Source organism: Aspergillus luchuensis, chromosome 3, assembly GCF_016861625.1.
Source record: "Aspergillus luchuensis IFO 4308 DNA, chromosome 3, nearly complete sequence".
NCBI lineage: Eukaryota > Fungi > Ascomycota > Eurotiomycetes > Eurotiales > Aspergillaceae > Aspergillus > Aspergillus luchuensis.
The window spans coordinates 1,643,703-1,662,667 of NC_054851.1; the positions used below are offsets into that span (position 1 = coordinate 1,643,703).

General features: G+C 47.3%; 6 protein-coding genes across 6 annotated transcripts; 4 read left to right on the forward strand and 2 right to left on the reverse strand.

The window, feature by feature from the left end:
• Nucleotides 1-357: 357 nt before the first annotated feature.
• Nucleotides 358-1,038, forward strand: AKAW2_30562S (uncharacterized protein; the record flags this gene model as incomplete). Its single annotated transcript, XM_041687089.1, has 1 exon — nucleotides 358-1,038. The coding sequence occupies one exon, from the start codon at nucleotides 358-360 to the stop codon at nucleotides 1,036-1,038; it is 681 nt and encodes a 226-aa protein (XP_041541009.1).
• A 1,617-nt stretch (nucleotides 1,039-2,655) lies between these two features.
• On the forward strand, nucleotides 2,656-3,857 carry AKAW2_30563S (uncharacterized protein; the record flags this gene model as incomplete). Its single annotated transcript, XM_041687091.1, has 3 exons — nucleotides 2,656-2,860; nucleotides 2,922-3,372; nucleotides 3,452-3,857. The coding sequence occupies 3 exons, from the start codon at nucleotides 2,656-2,658 to the stop codon at nucleotides 3,855-3,857; spliced, it is 1,062 nt and encodes a 353-aa protein (XP_041541010.1).
• An 800-nt stretch (nucleotides 3,858-4,657) lies between these two features.
• Nucleotides 4,658-8,034, forward strand: AKAW2_30564S (putative NRPS-like protein biosynthetic cluster; the record flags this gene model as incomplete). Its single annotated transcript, XM_041687092.1, has 4 exons — nucleotides 4,658-4,957; nucleotides 5,014-5,252; nucleotides 5,299-5,461; nucleotides 5,515-8,034. The coding sequence occupies 4 exons, from the start codon at nucleotides 4,658-4,660 to the stop codon at nucleotides 8,032-8,034; spliced, it is 3,222 nt and encodes a 1,073-aa protein (XP_041541011.1).
• Nucleotides 8,035-9,754: 1,720 nt separating this feature from the next.
• On the forward strand, nucleotides 9,755-10,475 carry AKAW2_30565S (uncharacterized protein; the record flags this gene model as incomplete). Its single annotated transcript, XM_041687093.1, has 2 exons — nucleotides 9,755-9,828; nucleotides 10,091-10,475. The coding sequence occupies 2 exons, from the start codon at nucleotides 9,755-9,757 to the stop codon at nucleotides 10,473-10,475; spliced, it is 459 nt and encodes a 152-aa protein (XP_041541012.1).
• Nucleotides 10,476-11,442: 967 nt separating this feature from the next.
• On the reverse strand, nucleotides 11,443-12,681 carry AKAW2_30566A (uncharacterized protein; the record flags this gene model as incomplete). The annotated part of the gene is made up of 5 exons (XM_041687094.1): nucleotides 11,443-11,559; nucleotides 11,619-11,767; nucleotides 11,825-12,137; nucleotides 12,191-12,600; nucleotides 12,672-12,681. The coding sequence occupies 5 exons, from the start codon at nucleotides 12,679-12,681 to the stop codon at nucleotides 11,443-11,445; spliced, it is 999 nt and encodes a 332-aa protein (XP_041541013.1).
• Nucleotides 12,682-16,247: 3,566 nt separating this feature from the next.
• On the reverse strand, nucleotides 16,248-17,360 carry AKAW2_30567A (mandelate racemase/muconate lactonizing enzyme family protein; the record flags this gene model as incomplete). The annotated part of the gene is made up of 1 exon (XM_041687095.1): nucleotides 16,248-17,360. One exon carries the CDS (start codon nucleotides 17,358-17,360, stop codon nucleotides 16,248-16,250), a length of 1,113 nt encoding a protein of 370 aa, XP_041541014.1.
• Between the last annotated feature and the right edge of the window lie 1,605 nt (nucleotides 17,361-18,965).

An 18,965-nucleotide genomic window follows, 5' to 3' on the forward strand; every position in this document is an offset into this window, starting at 1 on the left:
CTGGTATATCTCCAAAGTGTGTTCAAGTATTAAGGGATAACGGGAATAGGCTTGTCTTTGTCAGGATTGTCTCAAAGTCGGCGCTGCGACTTCATGATGACCTTCTAAAGAGTACCATGCGGTAAGTCACTGTTATTCGGACTGGGTAAGTGAATAGCAGCTGCAATGAATAATACCCGGTAAGGGTATCCGGTATACTTCACTCGAGATTGTAAGTGAATACAGTAATTCTCAGCCACATAAATAAACACCAGTCGCGCTTTCCCCATTGGAATTATCCAACTCTTCCCACCACACCCTCAGCTCAACTCAACTACTCCCTGACTATATCTCTATATCTCACCAAGAGCTCAAAAAATGCCAGCAGCAGAGTCCATGTCCCCCTCCTCCGTCCCCCACGAATTCTGCATCAGCGAAGACCTATCCGAACTACAACCTAACCAAAAACCACCCCCGTCCCTGCGCGAAGCAAGACTACCCCTATTACGCCCGCTTGAAAAAGCCGACATTCTTGAATTATGCATCCAGTCACCGTCCATTCACATCGGTGACTACAACTCTATGGTTGAGGCTCAAGAACGAAATCTCGATTTGCAACCCCTCTCCAAGTTATGGAGGCAGGAGATGATGAATCTGCCCCCTTTCGCTAAGATCATATTCGATCTGACATTGCCACTACGGGAGGACGAAGATGCCATCGTTTGGGATATAGGCAAGCGCAGAGAAGGATGTTTTATCGTCGGTGTCAGAGAAGTCATGCATATTGCTACCACTATTGCTTTGACAACGAGAGTGCGCTTGAAGGGTGAGGCGGTTTCTTTTGATCTTGATTACGAGGATCTTGATCTTGTTTATGATGATGGGAGTGATGAAGTCGTGTCTTGGCGTCTAGATGCGCTGCGGGAGGAGATTAGGGCGTTGGGTACGGCGAAGTCTAATGAGGTGAAAGGGGAGAGTGGGGGTGCTGGTGTGGGCGTGGGTGGACAATCTTCGGATGGATCTGTTCATGGTTTGGATGTTGAGGTTGGACGGACTTGATAGCACAGTGTGAGTTGTGGTCGGAAGATTTTCGAGGCAGGTCCGGATCATGGGTCCATAGGTAACATGCGTTGAAGTCAAGATAGTTAGGATTGGTGGTCAACAGCTGGCAAACGTGCTGTGGTTGGTATCGTTAGGCTGGATGTTTGGAGGCCAAGCATTAGTGGAAGTTTAGTGAATAGCTGTCCCTACTTCTTAAAGTCCTAAAGTGTTTTTTTGTGGTTCCTCATTAGTTAACCCTAGCGATTAACTTACAGGGAAGTAACCATAATTACGAATGCCAATCATCCAGCGAACTATCGAATGAGAACTATATTGTGAAGTGCTAGGACCTGCTGTTGGGGCTTTGCTGATACTAGTAAGTGTTCATAGTAGTGCATATGTCAATATGTACTCACTATTGACATGAGCATTCAAACAGCAGTAGATTGAGAAGTACAAGTGCCCGGATTCAGTAGTTCATTCGCACGATTGGTCTGACACTACAGCAAGGTGGAAAGTAATACTATCATGATGGCTGTTTCATTTTTGACCTCTCTGGCTGGTACCCTGAGTTATATATGAATAGAAATTGACAATACCATATTATCTAAACTCCACGTATTCGTAGAGAGATAGTAAATACTCCAAGGTAAACCTCAAGTGTGTGCCGGTGTTCGCCAATTAAAGTTCACCCAGAGAGACGGTAATAGCTTTAGAATAGTAATCAGAAAGTATATAGGATGTTCAGGCCATGGCTGTATTCGGCGCTGCAGGATCAAAGAGAGTGCCGATAACTCTCCTGAGTGTTGTTTCCCTTTCTGGAAACAAAGAACAAGCATCTTGGCCGCGATTGATGGAGTAGGGCTTCAACCTTGGCAAACGAGGCTCTACCGTTAAGCTATGGGTTCTGTTCTTGCTCCCAAATGAACTGAGAAGTCTGCATCCAAGCATCTTGCACTACCTGTCATTACTGTGAACCTTGACTAGTAGTGTTATAACGGAACCGGAGGAATCTTCTACGTCCAGACTGAACAGACTATGCTTACCACGTTTTGTCTACTCGTGCGGCTTACTAGATTCAATAGTCTAGCGCTAGTCCTCGGTTGGGCAATCGAGATCAGATTTCTCCGAAAGACGAGTTGGCCCACTCCAAGGCCTATTGGCTTAGCTATAGGCTGCAAAGTTAAAATGTGGTATGTCTGAAGCTGCGGAAGTGCTAATTTAGCGTTCCATCCATGGTGCTAAACGCTGCCTGGGCCCTGCAGAGCGATCAGATCAGCATTCCTACTACTGTTTAGATGTAGGAGACCCGCTCTCATTATGCTTGCCGAGTGCACTTGCCACCAGTTCTTGGGGTTCTCTTTATAGCTTTCTACGGGGAGTTGCTTTATTTTCCAGCCCCTATTTGCGAGTCGCATGTCCCAAATGGTTGGGGATGGTTATTCCGTGTGGAGTATACGGACCTCGCCGAGCTTATATGAAGATGAACGAGAGCGACTTAACCGGATTTCAAAGACCGAGCGACGATTCTCATGATATTTCCTACCGCTCAGTTAGTGCGATACACTGAAGGTTCAGCTTTCAATATCCCCTACTTCCACTGAGGTGTGGTTGTTGTCTCGCAAGTTCGCCAGCATGGACGAGTATTCGGAAGAGCAGCTTCATCAATCCAAACAACACCTAATCATCACCGTTTCGATTGTGTTCATAGTCCTGGAAGTGGTATGCGTGGTTCTGCGCTTTACTTCTAAATTTGTTGAACGGCTGAAGTTCGGCTGGGATGATGCTCTCATGGTTGTGGGCCTTATCCTCTGCGTTGCCGATGCGAGCTGCACAATAGGTAGGCCGTGATATCGTAGCCATCTCGTCAGATAATATACCTAACTCGCACTTCCCGACAGCTGCTGTGAAATTCGGCGGGGTCGGCCTGCATCAAGAAATCGTCCGCCAGATCGATCCGGAGATGCTGGTGACGGCGACCAAGTTCCTCATCACCACTCCGCTTCTCTACTTCGCTACCGTCGTACCTCCAAAACTCGCCATTTTACACTTATACCTGAGCATCTTCACCGATAAGATGCTCCGAAAGATATGCTACGGCACCGGAGCAGTCATCATCATCAATTGGCTTGTGGTCACTATCGCTGGTGTTGTTTCCTGCCGACCACTAAGTTACTACTGGACGTTCCACGGAAGCTGCATTGACATTAATGCGTGGCTGCGCTGGGGAGGATTCGCGCACATATTGACGGATGTCGTCATGTTGATATTGCCGATGCCGGTGGTTTGGAATCTGCATGCCTCGAGTCGCCTCAAACTGGGTATTTGGGTTACTTTCCTGATGGGCAGTGTGTAAGTTGCGACTCCCTTACTTTTATTATGGTCATCATAGTTTCAAAGCGAGAGGTACTGACACCGTGCGAAACAACAGTGGCATGGTCTCTTCCATCATCCGATTCCGAGAATTTTACGTGACTGACGTACAAGGGGACGTAACCTGGGCGGCCTCGACGCTGGTGATCTGGGCTGAGATCGAAGGTGGAATTTACCTTATAGCAGCCTGTTTGCCTACCTATCGGCCGCTAACCAAATTTTTTTGGCGTCGCGTTCTCAGGAAGCGCAGCCAGACGGGCGAATCTCTGCATACCGGAACGGGCCACAGGGCCAGCCAAATGCGACTGGGACTCGGGTCCACGCATAATGAGTCGAAGTTTCCATGGATGGAGGCGTCGAGGAGTGAGGAAGATGTCTTGCGCATGGTGACCCTGGGCAGTCGTTCAGGTACGGATATCAAGCCGGGGCAAATTGTGGTGGAGCATCACTTTTCGGTGCATTGATTTGGACCTTTCTTACATTACCTTCGATAAATATTTGCCATCTTATAATGCTTAATAGTTGGACAAGAATATATGTTATCTTTGAGTTGAGATATTTATTAACGACAGACCTCGGATGTGAGGGCATGCATCTTACCCAAAGAAGAAATGGAGATGTTGGTCAACTTGATCCAGGCGAACGAGCCAATCGTATTTGCATCAAGAAGATTCGCAAGGCTAAAAAGAACACAGAAATCGGCTCAAAAATCCACTGACGCGAGGCCGCCATCATTAGTGGCTGTTCGGCCGACTAGGGCTTGATTGATGTGGTTAGAGCAGAGCCTAAGTTTGGATCATTACCACTCAGCCGTTTGGCTTTATTGCTAGTGCTGACTGACGAGACTGGCCCCCAAATGCCATATCACTTATTCCTTCGCTCAATGGGGCAGGTATGATCCGATGAGGCTGTCGAGCTTATTGGGGCTGCAGCTTATTGGTTCTGTTCAAATATCCTTACATCGTTGGCCTGCCATTATCTAACCCCACCCCACATACCAGCGAGTACAAAGTACTCCACAAACATCCCTACGTGCAGCTCCACTGGCTATCCGAAGCCCACTTAGGTTCCACTTATTCTAGTCGGCATGTTCCGCTAAACATACGCTGGTTCTGCTTGCTTGGGTTGAAGCAGGTGCGGGCCCCTCGGCCACATGGTCCCAGCTAAGCCGACTACTCTTTCACTCAACAACGCTATATAAACACTACAAGCTGCGCACCTCAATCACATCTCAAATACACTGCAAACCAAAGTGGTTTTGACCATGACTGTCCAAGATGCCTCTCCGTTTGATCCGCGGACGCAACTGCTCCCTCATATCGTTGACCACTACGCCAAGGTCAAACCCGACGCCATCTATGCTGAATACCCAGTCTCTCTGATGAGCTACGATGATGGATACCGACCCATCACATTCAAAGCGTTTGCCAATGCCATCAACGGCATTGCCTGGTGGCTAACGGAGAAGCTGGGTCCCGGTGACGGTGAAACCCTCGCTTACGTGGGACCCAATGACCTTCGATACCCGGCATTGGTATTGGGTTCTGTGAAGGCGGGATATCGCGTATGTGATATGACCTAGAACTTTGAAATAGTCAAGCTGACTCTGTTTTGTCGAAGATGTTCCTCACCTCCCCAAGGAACAGCGTGGCTGCTCACAGTAGCCTGTTCAACCGCCTCAGTTGCACTAAGCTAGCCACCCCAGTGCCCCATCCACCGCCAGTCAAGGCCATCCTCGAGGGACAAACGCTGGATATACTGGAGGTGCCTAGTGTCGATGAGCTGATAAGCAAAGAATATGCCCATTTTGAATTCTCTAAGACTTACCCGGAAGCTGCAGGGGAGGTTCTCGCCGTAATGTACGTCCCTGATTGTCTGTGCAGTGATCGAAGACTAACTTTTCAGTCATACATCTGGCTCCACAGGTATCCCAAAGCCGATATTCTGGACCCATGACACCGCGTGCAAGCATATGCATACGACGGTTCTGGATCCCCCAAGGGGCCATGAGAGCCAGGATAGCTGGCTCTTTGGCAAGCGGATATTCCTCGTTCCGCCACCATTCCATGTAAGTCTGCGTTACATCTTTGCAGAAAATATAGGAAGCTAATAACGTCATAGGCTGCGGGTCTGGCATATTCGCTTTTCATTACCATTCCAGTCGGCACTACCGTCATCTTTCCGGCATCTGGCGGTCTTCCTACCGCCGCCTCCCTTGTAGAGGCAAGAAAGAAGACTCAGATTGATATTCTCTTGGGTGTCCCTTCCATCATCCAAGAATTCTCCCAGAGTCCAGAGCTTTTGGACTACTGCAGCAAGCACCTTGAACGCTTGGTTTACTGTGGTGGAGATCTTCCCCAGCCAATCGGGGACGCCGTGGCATCCAAGATTAGACTCATGAACCTTTACGGTGCCTCTGAGGTTGGCATGATCAGCACCATTCATTCCAAAACCAATAGAGACCCTCGCACGGATTGGCGATATCTTCACATCAATCCCCGGATGGGTGCAGAGCTTCGCCACGTCGCCGATCAGTACTACGAACTAGTGATTGTCCGAAGCCCGAAGACTGAGAAACACCAGCTCACCTTCACAGTCTTTCCAGATCAACAGGAATACCGCACCAAAGACCTCTTCGTGCGGCACCCGGACCCCAGTAAGCCGGACCTGTGGCGCTGGGCCGCTCGTGCAGATGACGTGATTGTTTTCCTGAACGGTGAGAAAACAAATCCTGTGTCTATGGAACAGCACATCACTGCATCCAATCCAGAAGTTACCGCGGTCTTGGTGGCTGGGGCACGTCGCTTCCAAGCATCTCTCCTAGTTGAGATTGGAGGCAAGGATCTCAGTGCACCTGAGCGCGCTGCGATGATTGAGAAACTGTGGCCAAGCATTGAAGAAGCCAATGCGGTTTGTCCAGCTCATGCACGCGTGGCCAAAACCCACATTTTGTTCACAAAGCCAGACAAGCCCATGCTTCGTGCCGGAAAGGGAACAATTCAGCGAGCTGCCTCGCTCGAACTGTACACGACGGAATTGGATGCCTTGTATGCTGATGCGGACAAACTATGGCAGGGAGCCAGTAACGACGAACCTGCTGGACCTGGCAAGGTGGACGATCCGAAAGCCCTTTCGGATTACATTAGAGGAACAATCAACTACGTTACTGGGTGGAACCTCACAGATAATCAAAATTTCTTCGAATTGGGCCTTGACTCCCTGCAGGCTATCACCGCCACTCGGGCCTTCAAGAAGGGTCTTGATCTCCCCACGCTCACTCCAAACCTAATTTATCTCCATCCCTCTGTGGATGAACTCACCCAGGCAGTGCTTCACTTGCAGCAACATGAGGAGGCTTCTGCTGAGGAGCGAAAAGAAGCCCAGCTGCAGCAGCGGGAAGAACTACTACAGGAGCTCAGTAGCCAGTTTCAAGCGCCCAAGTCCCATGTGGTTATTTTGACCGGCTCGACAGGTAACCTGGGAAGCTATCTTCTCGATACTCTCCTACAGTCCCCTTCCGTTGCCTACGTGCATTGTCTGAACCGCACACCTTACGCAGGGGAAAGCCACCGCGTAAAACATAGCGGAATGAAAACCGATCTGTCTCGAGCGAGCTTCTGGACTGCGGACCTTTCCCAGCCGGACCTAGGCCTGGGACCTGATGTCTTCAAAACTTTGCGAAACATTGCCACCCTAATTATCCACAACGCCTGGGCAGTCAATTTCAACCTCAGCCTCTCTTCCTTCAAGCCAAACCTCACCGGTGTGGTAAACTTGATCAACTTCGCTTCCCAATCACATCAGTCACCCCATCTCTTCTTCCTATCATCTATTAGTTCCACTATGGGCCACTACACAAAGACCGGCCTAACCCCGGAAGAAGTGATCACAACTACGACCCCCGGACCCAACGGCTACGCAGATAGCAAGTACCTTGCAGAACAGTTACTAGCGCAAGCGGCTCGCCAGGGCCGACTGCACGCCTCATTCGCACGTGTCGGTCAGATAGCAGGGCCGGTCCGTTTCAGGGGAGTATGGAACAAGACCGAATGGTTTCCGAGCCTCGTCCTCAGCTCTTATCACCTGGGTATATTGCCTGATACGCTCGGACCGGCCCTCAATCGTATCGACTGGGTACCAGTTGATCTGCTTGCTGAGGTCCTAGTGGACTTGGCAGTGGCTTGTCGACGCGGGGAACCTGGATCTGTCCAGGTGTATCACCCACTGAACCTACACCCGGTAGACTGGGAGGCAATTCGTCCAGTAGTCGCCGAAGCTATCTTTAAGGTTTCAAGAAAGACCATCAAGACTGTCCCCTTTACCGAGTGGGTGCAGCGCGTCCGGCAGGATTTGGAGACGGCTGATGGTACCGGCGAGAAGATGAGTGAAGAAGAGCTGCAGAAGCGATTGGCCAAGAATCCAGCTGCAAAGTTGTTGGAATTCTTCGAAGGGATTATGTCGCAGACTGAGCGGGTGAATGTGCTGGATACAAGGCTGACGGGACAGGTCAGCGAGAAGTTGCGGGCTGTGGATGCAGTGAAGCCGGAATGGATGAATGTGTGGGTGGAGGAATGGGTTCGTCCTGAGTTGGTTGTGGATTGGTCAATCGTTGGTCGTGAGTTTAAGGGTGTGTGGAAATAAATTTTACGAATGTAGTAATGTTCCAGAGTGATATGGTCTTGCATATCTACAAGATTTTCTAGAAGGATTGATGGTCTACTTTTTCTGTTTTAGTACTCACCTCTTACTACTTCTTACTTACTGAGTATACCTGAGCATACCCTGAGCATGCCCTGAGCAGCCTAAGATAATTACTAAGTATCAAATAAGCAGGAGACTGAGTAGTTAACTATGTTAAATAATTAATAATCTGGAGAAACTATGTCTAAATTAATAATTATTTTCTTGTCTACTTCTCCACTTGCAATCTACTCTTATCTGTTATGCTTTTCTAAAGTCTAGTATTATTATCAGATCTCTTTCTCCAGGAGAAAAATACTAGTGTTGGATTGGGTCGGGCTGGGTTGGGATTTTTGAACCCAACCCATAGGATCAGGTTCATAAATTTTTAGAAACCCAACCCAAAAACCCGCCCCGACCCAAATTCCACGAGTTCAACCCGACCCGAATCCAACACTAGAGCTTAGTGGGTTGGTTGCATGCTTGATGATGATCCTGGGAATCATGGCGACCTGGCAATTGATATATAGAGGATAACATCGTACTGAGCGTACGCTAACGCTGAATAACTTATCTCCCCTTGTTATAGTTGAGCCATGGGGCAACCAGCAGACTAGGCCGCCCCAGAAACAAATCATGGGCTGCATATTGTTGTTGTGGTTGAGACATAGTGACCGTCAGGGAAAGAGCCCAGGTAATGTCAGAATGAATAGTTAAATCATATGGATTTTGATGTGATGGTTAAATATGTTCTTCCCAGTCATTCTGCATAAATGCATCCGTGGTGAGGTCTTTTGAAAGAAGTTGAGGGGTGGTGGCGGGTAGAGAACGGTGCAGGTAAACTGGGCGGGGACGGGCAAGCAAGAGATTGCTTCTACTGCCATGGGTCGTTTAATGCATATTGTTGACCGGGCCCTCAACATGAATTATAATATGCAATCAGAACTTATCCAGCGGGCAAGTTCTATAATTCTAGTGATCCAGATGGTCCTAATTGGCGCTATTTTGGGGGGCGAGTGCTTTAAAACTGGTACGGTATCGACAGATATCTAGAAACTTCTCATTGTTTCCCAGATACTGTAACTACCAACGAATTGGAAGCTCATTCCATTGCAGGTGACCACTGTACCATTCTGAATCCAGTACAGACTTCTGGAGGCCGGCGTGCTATTGGAGAAGATGGCTTCTGCCCTATGCAGCGAATCAGAACACGAAGATTTCTGGTCGACTGATAGTCCTTGTCTTTCTAAGGATACTGAAGACCGTGACTTTATTGCTTCTGACTCGGAGTCTCTGTCAGAACATGAAGATAAACTTGAGGAAGAGAGCGAGGATTATATTCCCGTAGGTGATGTGTGGCACAAGCGCCTTAGATGCTTCCTATCCATTTGTTGGTGATTGACGAGTTTCTGGGACTGGATTAGAACACACCGAAAGGCCAAATAAACCTGATACGAGTGATTGCCAAGCGGACGGTGGTCTCTGATGGTGGTTCCTCCAATGAGTACCTAGTGCTGTGGTATTCCTGGGAGGCTGGAGAGGCAGCGTTGGAGTTAGTTGGAGGGCTGAGCTAGTCGGATATATCATTCGCCCTCAGCCTTCCAACCTACTGTACACTTGGTAGAATCTAACCCGCAATTATGGTACTATACTCCTCAGTGGCATCGTCTGCCTTGGGGGGATGACTTACACTGCTTTCAACAATGATGAAACCTACCGACCTGAACTCTCTGATCGTTGGGAACGGACTCTTTCGTATGCCCCCACCCCCGGCTACTTGGACCGCGAATGGATGCCATCAGTAATCTGCCCTTCACCCATCGTTGGTGAACGTTCATCGCCCCTGCACCAACCTCTGTCCGACAAACTTAGGTTTCACCCAAATGTTGAAAGTGATGATGGAAGTGCGTGGGACAAACAACCTTCAGACTATTCACTATCAGATCGAATGGAGGGTTAGATTAAACAATTGAGTGGTGGTGAAGTATACGGAACAGGACCTGACTCTCCCGCCTAGTTCTTATTGGGAACAGATCAAGGAGGACGCCGAGAGTATCCTACGACGGAAGCTGGCACGCAGCCGACGGGTCAGGCTAGATGACACTGCCTTGGTGTTGTCTATAAATGACCGTTCCCAACGAGATCTTACCAAGCGCTTTGAAGCCACTGGTATCGATTGGATAGCGGTAGAGAAGCCGATGCTAGTGTGGGGCCATCTATACCGTATTGGCAAGAAGAGTCGACTCCAGATATCGATTAACTACATGAAGAATATTGGGCCTCCTTCCAGAACCGACAAGAGGGGGGAAACATCGGTTACCAAGCGGATGCTAGCTGGCCGTGACGCTCAGATTGACGCCGAGCAGGTCTCCGGCCAACCTTCGGTCTGGCGCGATGTTTAACGTGTCATGCGATGTCCCGGGCCCCCATGTCGCCACGACGGCCAATATTGCTGGCAAGGCCCAGAGAGCAAAAGACATCATAGATTGAAGACGCACCATCTAAAGGCCCTTGTCAAATATATGGAGCGAGGAGGGGTCCTCGACACGCATGACGATGTACCCGATAGCCTTCGTGAGCAGCTTCATGCTGAGGAGAACCAACGACATGAAAAAAAAAAAAAGAAAGACCCAGGATAGTTCTACACCCGGTTCAATGTGTCCTCCCATCAATACCAACGTCCTTCCAGCTGGATCATCTCAACAACCTATGCCCTCTGCTGGTGATGCAACCCTTGCTAAGACCGGCTGTGCTGAATCAATCATGGTTCACGGGCTGCTTGATGTCGCAGTGGAGAAGTATACCAAAGGGCAATACTTACCGGTGAGCAACGAGACTTTCCAGGAAAACCTCAACAAAGCACGCGACGTGACTATCGAAAAATTGCCTCTATCTCATGCAGGTTCATGAAGATCAAGACCCTACTTCTTTTTGTCAGGCACGGTGTGAAATTAGGTGCTGCCCGGCGGTTCGTACACAACATCGGCGTTTGGGTGAAACGACGCGGAGGAGTCCCTTACAATGAATAGTAATAGTTCAATCTCGATACATTACACTGAATAGAGAAGATTACACAGCGCATATAGTAACTTACCTCCTGGATTGATGTCAGCAGCTAGCTTCCGTCGGCGCGAAGTTAATCCGATATGTGTCAGCTTATCACGTGCATTAGTCATTTTCGTCGCCCGTCCTCCCCAGTCAGACTTCGTGAGAATACAACAATGGCAACGCACCGTCACCAGTCCTCTCTAGAGTGTGTTCTGGACTTTCCGTATTCTTGTCATTAACACCACTTGAACCCCAATCATCTTGGTCCTAATCACGTGTCATCGAATTATCATCTGGTTTGCCTACCGCGTAATCTAGTTTTCATTCAAGCTCTGGTCTAGTATCTTTGGGTTCAGTCACATGCGGGCCTTCTATGGTGGAATTGAGCCCATGTTCATTAGCCCTATGATACCTGCTGTACTCGGGCATGCTGAAGGTCTATGGGTAGCAATACTTAGTTTCTTAAACAGGACTGGAAGGTTTTGGCAAGTACCCACCTTATTGCATCCAGGGAAGCCGCATGGATAAGCCCTTTCATTCGCTGGGTCTTCATCAATATTCGTAATTTGCAGCGGCTGCCTTTGACCACTCTCATCACTAGTTGATGATTCGATGCTATTGACTATAGCTAGAGCTGCCAATAGTACTATTGCCTCTCAGTGTCAGCCTAATAGTCAATGCGTCAAAATGGGAAAATACATACGTGAGCCTGCAGCGAGGACAAAAGAAGCTACCGTAAATGCCGTTTGTACGTCATCTTTGACGACTGCCCAAGCAACTCCTAGTGCAGTCGAGGACACCAATAGAATTGAGACGGCAATCGATATTTTGAGAGCACTCCAGCTTTCCATAAATTCTAGAGCATACCGCCGGTCCGGCTGCCGTAGATTGTAGACCCACAGAATCCACTTGTCAGTTGAGTGAAGCTTTTCAGGATGCCTATACGCAAAAAGAATATCCTGCTTGATATATTGGGGAAGAAAAGCTGGCACGGGACGATGATCAAGGGGCGTGAACTTCCAAACCGAGTTAGAATATAATGCTTGTCATCTGGGAAAGTGGAACGAACCGATACAAGTCTGATTTCTCTCAGTGCCTTGAGAGAGAACAAACTTCTCCAAATGCCATACATCTCTCTCTCGTAAGTCCTCTTGACGGTCTTAAAAAATTGGACATCTGTCTTGATAAGTCTCTTATTGCTTGTGACCAAGCTATCAAATTGATCCAGCCCAGCGCATCGATCTTTGCTTATTACATGAATTTGGTATTTTTGCAAGAATCCGTTCCTGTGGCAAAGTAGACTTATGGAGCATGTAGGTTTTTTGGTATCGAAAGGTATCCCAACTGTGTCTCCATCCCGTGTCAGGCGTGGCGGTAGGAAGCAGAGATCAATTCCAAGCTCATCTGCAGTTGACGGATTGGGAAGGGGCAAACCGAAGGATGTGGGCACGAAAACATTCGCTTCTGGCGGCAAGGGAACTAAAGGTCCAGTTAATTAGGATAAGTTCTCCTGCTTTCGGTGCTTTGCTTGATTGAGTGCTTTTGTTTACCAGAAGTCATAATGTTAGTCTGCGGTTCACTCGGTTCACTCAACAAGTCTACCTGAGGTCAACCTTGCAATTTGCTGTCTGACCAGCCGAACTCAGGTTAAAGAGAAGAAAAGAGATGGTAGAACAGTCCATATCCACGATCCGTCATCGCTTTTTATCAGAGTATTTGATCGAGCTTCAGGGGGCAGTGCCAGCTCAGCCTCACTGTGTCGGTCACACCGCCTTTGTGACCTACATATATGTAACTTACAGGTTGACGACATCAGGCTTTGGGTCTAAGATCCAAACACCGGCACGGCAATAACCGCTGTTGTGTCTCGATCCTAAGAGGGCAATTTCTTCATAGGTCCAGTAACGACCTCGCGTTTAGTCCGCTCGTTAACAGGGCGTTGCGATAGCATCGAACAATGGGGCCCTGTGGACAGCAATAACCTATCAATCATATAAAGGCTTTCAACACAGCAAATAAATCCTCAATAGAATTTAGGTCTAGAAAATACAGAGACAGAAATACTAGTTTCACCCCAGCTTCTGAACACAACTGCTCGATCCGGTCTGAGTAGTAGAAGAATATATTATCCAGGACTAACACGGACTTTGGCTCAGGTCATTCCCCACAGTGCTGGAAAAGCTGCTCAATAAAATCCTCAAAAACCAATATATCTGTGAAGCCTTGGAATACCCGGGACAAAAAAAAATACCGTCTTAGGCATACGCAGGCAGTACTTGATATTGTTGATCACGATGGAATCTAAGCATCTGAACTGGCATGGTACCTAGCAGAGACCAACCCATTCACCTGATGCCTATTCTTTTATCACATCCAGATTCGTCCACAAAGACAAGATAATACAAACGGTGGAAGTATTCATCACAAAGGTCTAGATTGCACTCCCTAGCCTTGATGCATGCAGTCTTCTTTGACCAGCCTTTAGATGCCAGAGTGCGACTGATACTAGATTTTATTACTTAGATATTAAACTTGTTCTACAGAAAGATTACTATCTTATCAAGATGTATATTGGGCTTTTCAAGCAGATAATTACAAAGAGCTTCTGATATAATCAAAGTAAGACTCTGTAGTTATCTGATTTTATTAAATAGTGTCTTAATACTACTAACTAACTATATATTAGCAGAGATTCTTAGAATAGTGCGCTTGCTGCAGCCGGCAGCCTGTACCTTCTGTAATACAGACAGTTCAACCGCTGTATAGATCATGTCATAGATAAGCTCATGCTTTGATGGAGCAAGGTTTGGCGCCATGCCGGTAGAGTAAAGTGTGATTTATTTATAAGATGGTCTGAACCACGGGCGATGGATTTCGAGGTGGGGTACAGAGGTGTTTACACATTAAAATTACAAGCGGATACACCCCTCTATTGCTAGGGGTATTTTATGTTCGAAGCAATACAAGTCTACGAGCAGGAACACCTCGGAAAAATTCCTAATAACTATGTACTAATGCGGATTAGTAATTACAGTCTAGAAAGTAATCTATATAGAGACGTGGTGACACCAGTTTCGGGACAACCTGTATCGTAAGTTAAATGCTTTTCTAGGATTCTTACAGCATCAGCACAGAGCGAGGGGTTTATACACAGCATTGCGTTTGTTGTATCATAGATTCATAAGTACTGCAGTCAAGAGCAAATCTTGGCAAGATAGAAATGAGATAGGTGCATTGAAAATATGACTATGGCATGCCTGGTCAGGTTGCTGACCTAAGGGCGACTAACCGAGCTTCACATATCTTGCCCCGGTGTGCCAATCTTGGGTCACAGTCTTCATCCTCGCCTACGGCTACAGGGCGGCTAGAGGATGACAAAGGTCAAAGTTTGTATCTACTACCCAATGTCGAAGTCTCATTGTAAACATTACTATTTTACTATTGTCTTCTAGCGTTGTAGATGCATGATTTAGAACGCATGATGCTACAGTGTATATATTACAGACTTTCCAGATATTGGCTTTACCACCTAAACTACTACTCTTTCCTTCTTTCCCGAACCCTCGTGCTAACGGGTACTATTCCCCCTATACTTAGACACTAATCAGAGCTATCCACTCATGTTCTGAATAGGCCACAGATTCCTGCAACTGTGGGGCATTTGTGTCCTGGCACAAGGATCTGGGAAAGACTCAAAAAGAATAGATAGTACAGCTAATTTCTGGAAATTCTGTATAAACTGAAGAGTGGTGGTCCATTCTACTATAAATGAGTGATTCATGAATATATATAATTACGGCACTCTGAATATAGAAGAAGAAAGGCAGGGCAAAGGCAAAGGCAAGGTTATCTGTGAATCAGCAAGAAAAATGCAGAACCAAAGATGCAAAGCAGGCCGGTATATACTGTATTTCTGGAATTCAGTATCATCCCTGGCACTCTCTCTTTGTTTCTGGAATTCTAATGCTAAGAAACACTAAGATACTTTTGGAAGAGGTTTGCTGAGCCTCATTGGCATTGAAAGGGCTTTGAAGATGTACTGTAAATTACCAGACTTTATAATAGCGGGAAATATGTTTATTATCTGTAAGGCAAGAGACTGTAACCTGAGTGTCCCATGTCTACTTGCTAGCGGCAGTGAACCATGGCTCCTAATCTAGCTAAGTCTACTCTTATGTTGATCAATGATATGATTGTCAGTAATAAATAAACTACCTCACAGATAGTGATAGCTGCAGGCTGCAGTAAGTGTGCTATTATCAGAATCGGGTCTAACTTGCAGCTATTTGTCAGTATCAAAGCTCTTTCTATTAAACCTAGATAGCTACAGATTATTACTCGGATTATATTAAAAATCTTGTATAACCATCTGCCCAACAAGCTGTAATTATATATTTATAAAATAGTATTATTTCTTATTGATGAATTTGAAGTATACTATATATCTAAATCTACGATCAGTGATGCCCTGTATTGTAAAGGGTAGTCTAAGAAGATAGCTTGATAGAAGGTGAAATAATATGACCCAGATATTTATCATGATTACTGCTATCTTTTTATAGAGTTCAGCTTATACCACCTCTATATAGATGAATCTCAGCGTAGTAAGTAAAAGAGCTGAGAAAGGTTAGCTGGGCTCTACTTGGTACAACACTAATGTAAGTATCAAGATTTCACCATGATCAAAGTTGTGATGGCGATGTAAGGTTAGTTAATATAAAACATTTACTAAGCATAACCTAAGTATTCTTATTAAAGCGGCGGTGTCCTGAAGAGGAAATTTATAGTTTGATAGAAAATCAAGTATATATAGCTACATATGACACAGTGCTGCGTTTGAGTATGAAGGCTAGCCAAAGTCCTTCAGTGTCTATATATAGAAGAAAGAATAAATCTCTCAATCCGCACACAGATGGAGCACTTTTATGACACTCATGCACATTACATACATGAACCGAAGTGATAGTTCAACTTCAGATAGCGGTAATCCTCTAGAGCCTGTAAAGCATGATTGCCTAGGTCGGATGTCGGGTGAGGAACCCGACGCTGTCTCGGATGGTACCCGAAGATGTACCTGTTGTATGAACATACTCAGTCCACTCAACGCTATCAGAAGAGGAATAACCTCAGACAAAACTGGCAACCGGCACCCCCAACACCTCCATCCTTGGCGTAACCCCCAACCCCGGACAAGTCGGCGCTGTAAGCACTCCCTCATGAACATCAAACGGCCCATCCGCCGTCTTCCCAACACACATAGCCCTACACTCCAAAATACATCTCAAGTATTGCTCCGGAATAGTCTGTCCCAGATGCACAATGGCCGCAAACGCCACGTCCGAACCACTCGTATCCTGAACAGACATGGTATACCCCGCCGCCAGACAGATATCCCTAACCCTGCGACCTCTCGTCAACCCACCCGTCTTGGATATCTTCAGTCCGATCCCGTCAACAGCATCATCCGCAACGAATTGCACAATCGAGCTCTCATTATTCGCCAACTCATCAAAGATAATCGGCACGTCAATCCGACGTCGCAGTGATATGCTCTCCCTGTACGTAGCGCATGGCGCTTCCAGAACGAAATCCAATCCCCTAGGAAGTAACCTGAACATCCGCAGCGCAGTATCAACCGTCATCCCGCCATTAGCATCAATTAGAAAGAACTCTCCGGGCTTTTTATCAATCAGGGCAGCCTCCACCCTCGCAGCATTGGCCACAGGGTCCGAACCAATCTTCACCGAGAAACCCGTGAATCCCATTGCCCTGGCATCAGAAACATGCTTGCGCGTCCCCTCGGGGTCCGCAACAGGGATCGACTCCAGAACAGGGAGCTTCGTCTCTGTCCGTCCGCCAAGCAACTCACACACCGGTAGCCCGACAGACTTGCCGAAGATGTCCCAGCAGGCAATGTCGATGGCGGATTTGGCGGGCTCGTTGCCTAGCAGGGCAGCGTCCATGGCGTCGTTGAGGCGGTCGACCCGGCGGGGGTCTAGACCGATGAGCTTAGGGGCAATCTCTGCAATAGCGGCGCGAACACCGCCAGCGTGGGACGCGATGTAGTTGTCGAAAGGGGTGCTTTCGCCCCAGCCTTCGAGGCCGGTGTTGGTGGTGATGCGGACGAAGGTGGCGTCGAAGCGGGTGATGGCGCGGTTGCCGGAGAGATGGTAGGTCCCATGGGAGTAGGGGAGGTCGACTTGGAAGACGTCGATTCTGGAAATCTTGAGGTCGGTCATTTTAGTGATGTGTAGTAAGATGGATCTGGGATGTATGTTTGTTAGTTGGTAGAGAGTTAGGTTAAGTGTTCTCTTATAGTAGTAGGTTTATATCTCAGACTGTCGGATTCTCGGGAGCTTCGGCTTCGGGATGGTTGGGGCTGTTCAAGGAGAAAGTGTCTCATGACCTCGCTTTCTCTGATGGAGCATAATATTAATAATACTTGTTATATGGATGAAGAGGGGTCATGATACTACATCCGACCCTGGACCCTTCAATATCTGATAGACATGGGGCATCCTTCTACGGCTCACGGTCCGAGCCGACAAGGTCCAGTCGCCGATCGATCGCCGACTAAGATTTCTCATAGATCACTCACTATTAGACATCCGAGGGCTACCGAGACCCGGTAGTCTCTGTACCCAGCCGATGGCAAAAGGCGGGGATATTTTAATACATATAGGCTGAATAGGGACGTTTTGAGCCATTAATATGGGATGTCTCCATATTGAATGTGATATAGACCGGGGCATTGACTGCATTTGTAACAAACTGTCTGACACCATGCCCGTCGACGAAAATGCACAATGTTCGACTTACACGGGGAGGTGCTTATGCAAAGGAGTCGGATTTACAGTGAAAGGCAATCCAAATGCAGTTTTCTGCTGCTATTGCGGTGATTGTGCTCTCGGGGCTGGCGGACCTTGTCAGATCGTTCGTTTAAATTCTTTCTCTTCTTTCTCCCGAAAATTTTCAGCATCACATGGAATATACTGATAACATAGTTATACTGAAGACTGCAACATACTTCACACCGAACTTCACACTTCACGATCCTGAGCGACTTGCCAAACGCTACATCGTCAATAATACCCTGAGTGGACGCCAGAAAGTCAAATGTTTCTGCAGCGGCTGCGGGTGCACTATATACACAATCCCGGCGACTAATGGGGAAGAGGAGATAGTTGTAAGGACAGCTCTGATCGAAAATGGGTACGTGAGATGACTATTCTTGTCTTTAATGATCGAGCGACATGCGTATTGATGATGATATTACCAGCCTGGAATTGTTCAAACCCACGATCGAGTGCTATGTGAGAAACCGACCGAGCTATTTCTCTGCTACCACGACGGGTAAGCAGTATGACCTTATGCCTTGAATGAATGACGAGGTGGTAGAGAATGCGGGGTAATGGGTAAGGGTCGTCTATATGTTCCACTGGGTCTTCAGTCAGTGCTTAGGATGGTAACTACCTTATTCTGTTTTATTTCTAATTCCCCCGGATGAGCGAGCCCTGAATCATCCTCTTAACTGATGGTCGGCGTGTTTTCGACTTCAAATACCCGTGCACTCACCCAAATGCCATTCTGCAGTCCCTCAAACAACTTAATTCTCACCGCATAAGCCACATGGGGCCAAAAGCCACACATTATCCATTCAGGGTAGTCGCTCAAACACTGCAACTTGGAAGACCTTACCTTAGCAAGCCTAGAGTGTAAAAAATCAGGTATTGACTAGATTAGGCTCAAGTATTAACGCTGCCCCCTGCATCAGTCCAGCGGCAGCTCTACCCATACAAGGCAGACTAGGGCTTACAACATACGACCTTTTGGCCCCCAAATGT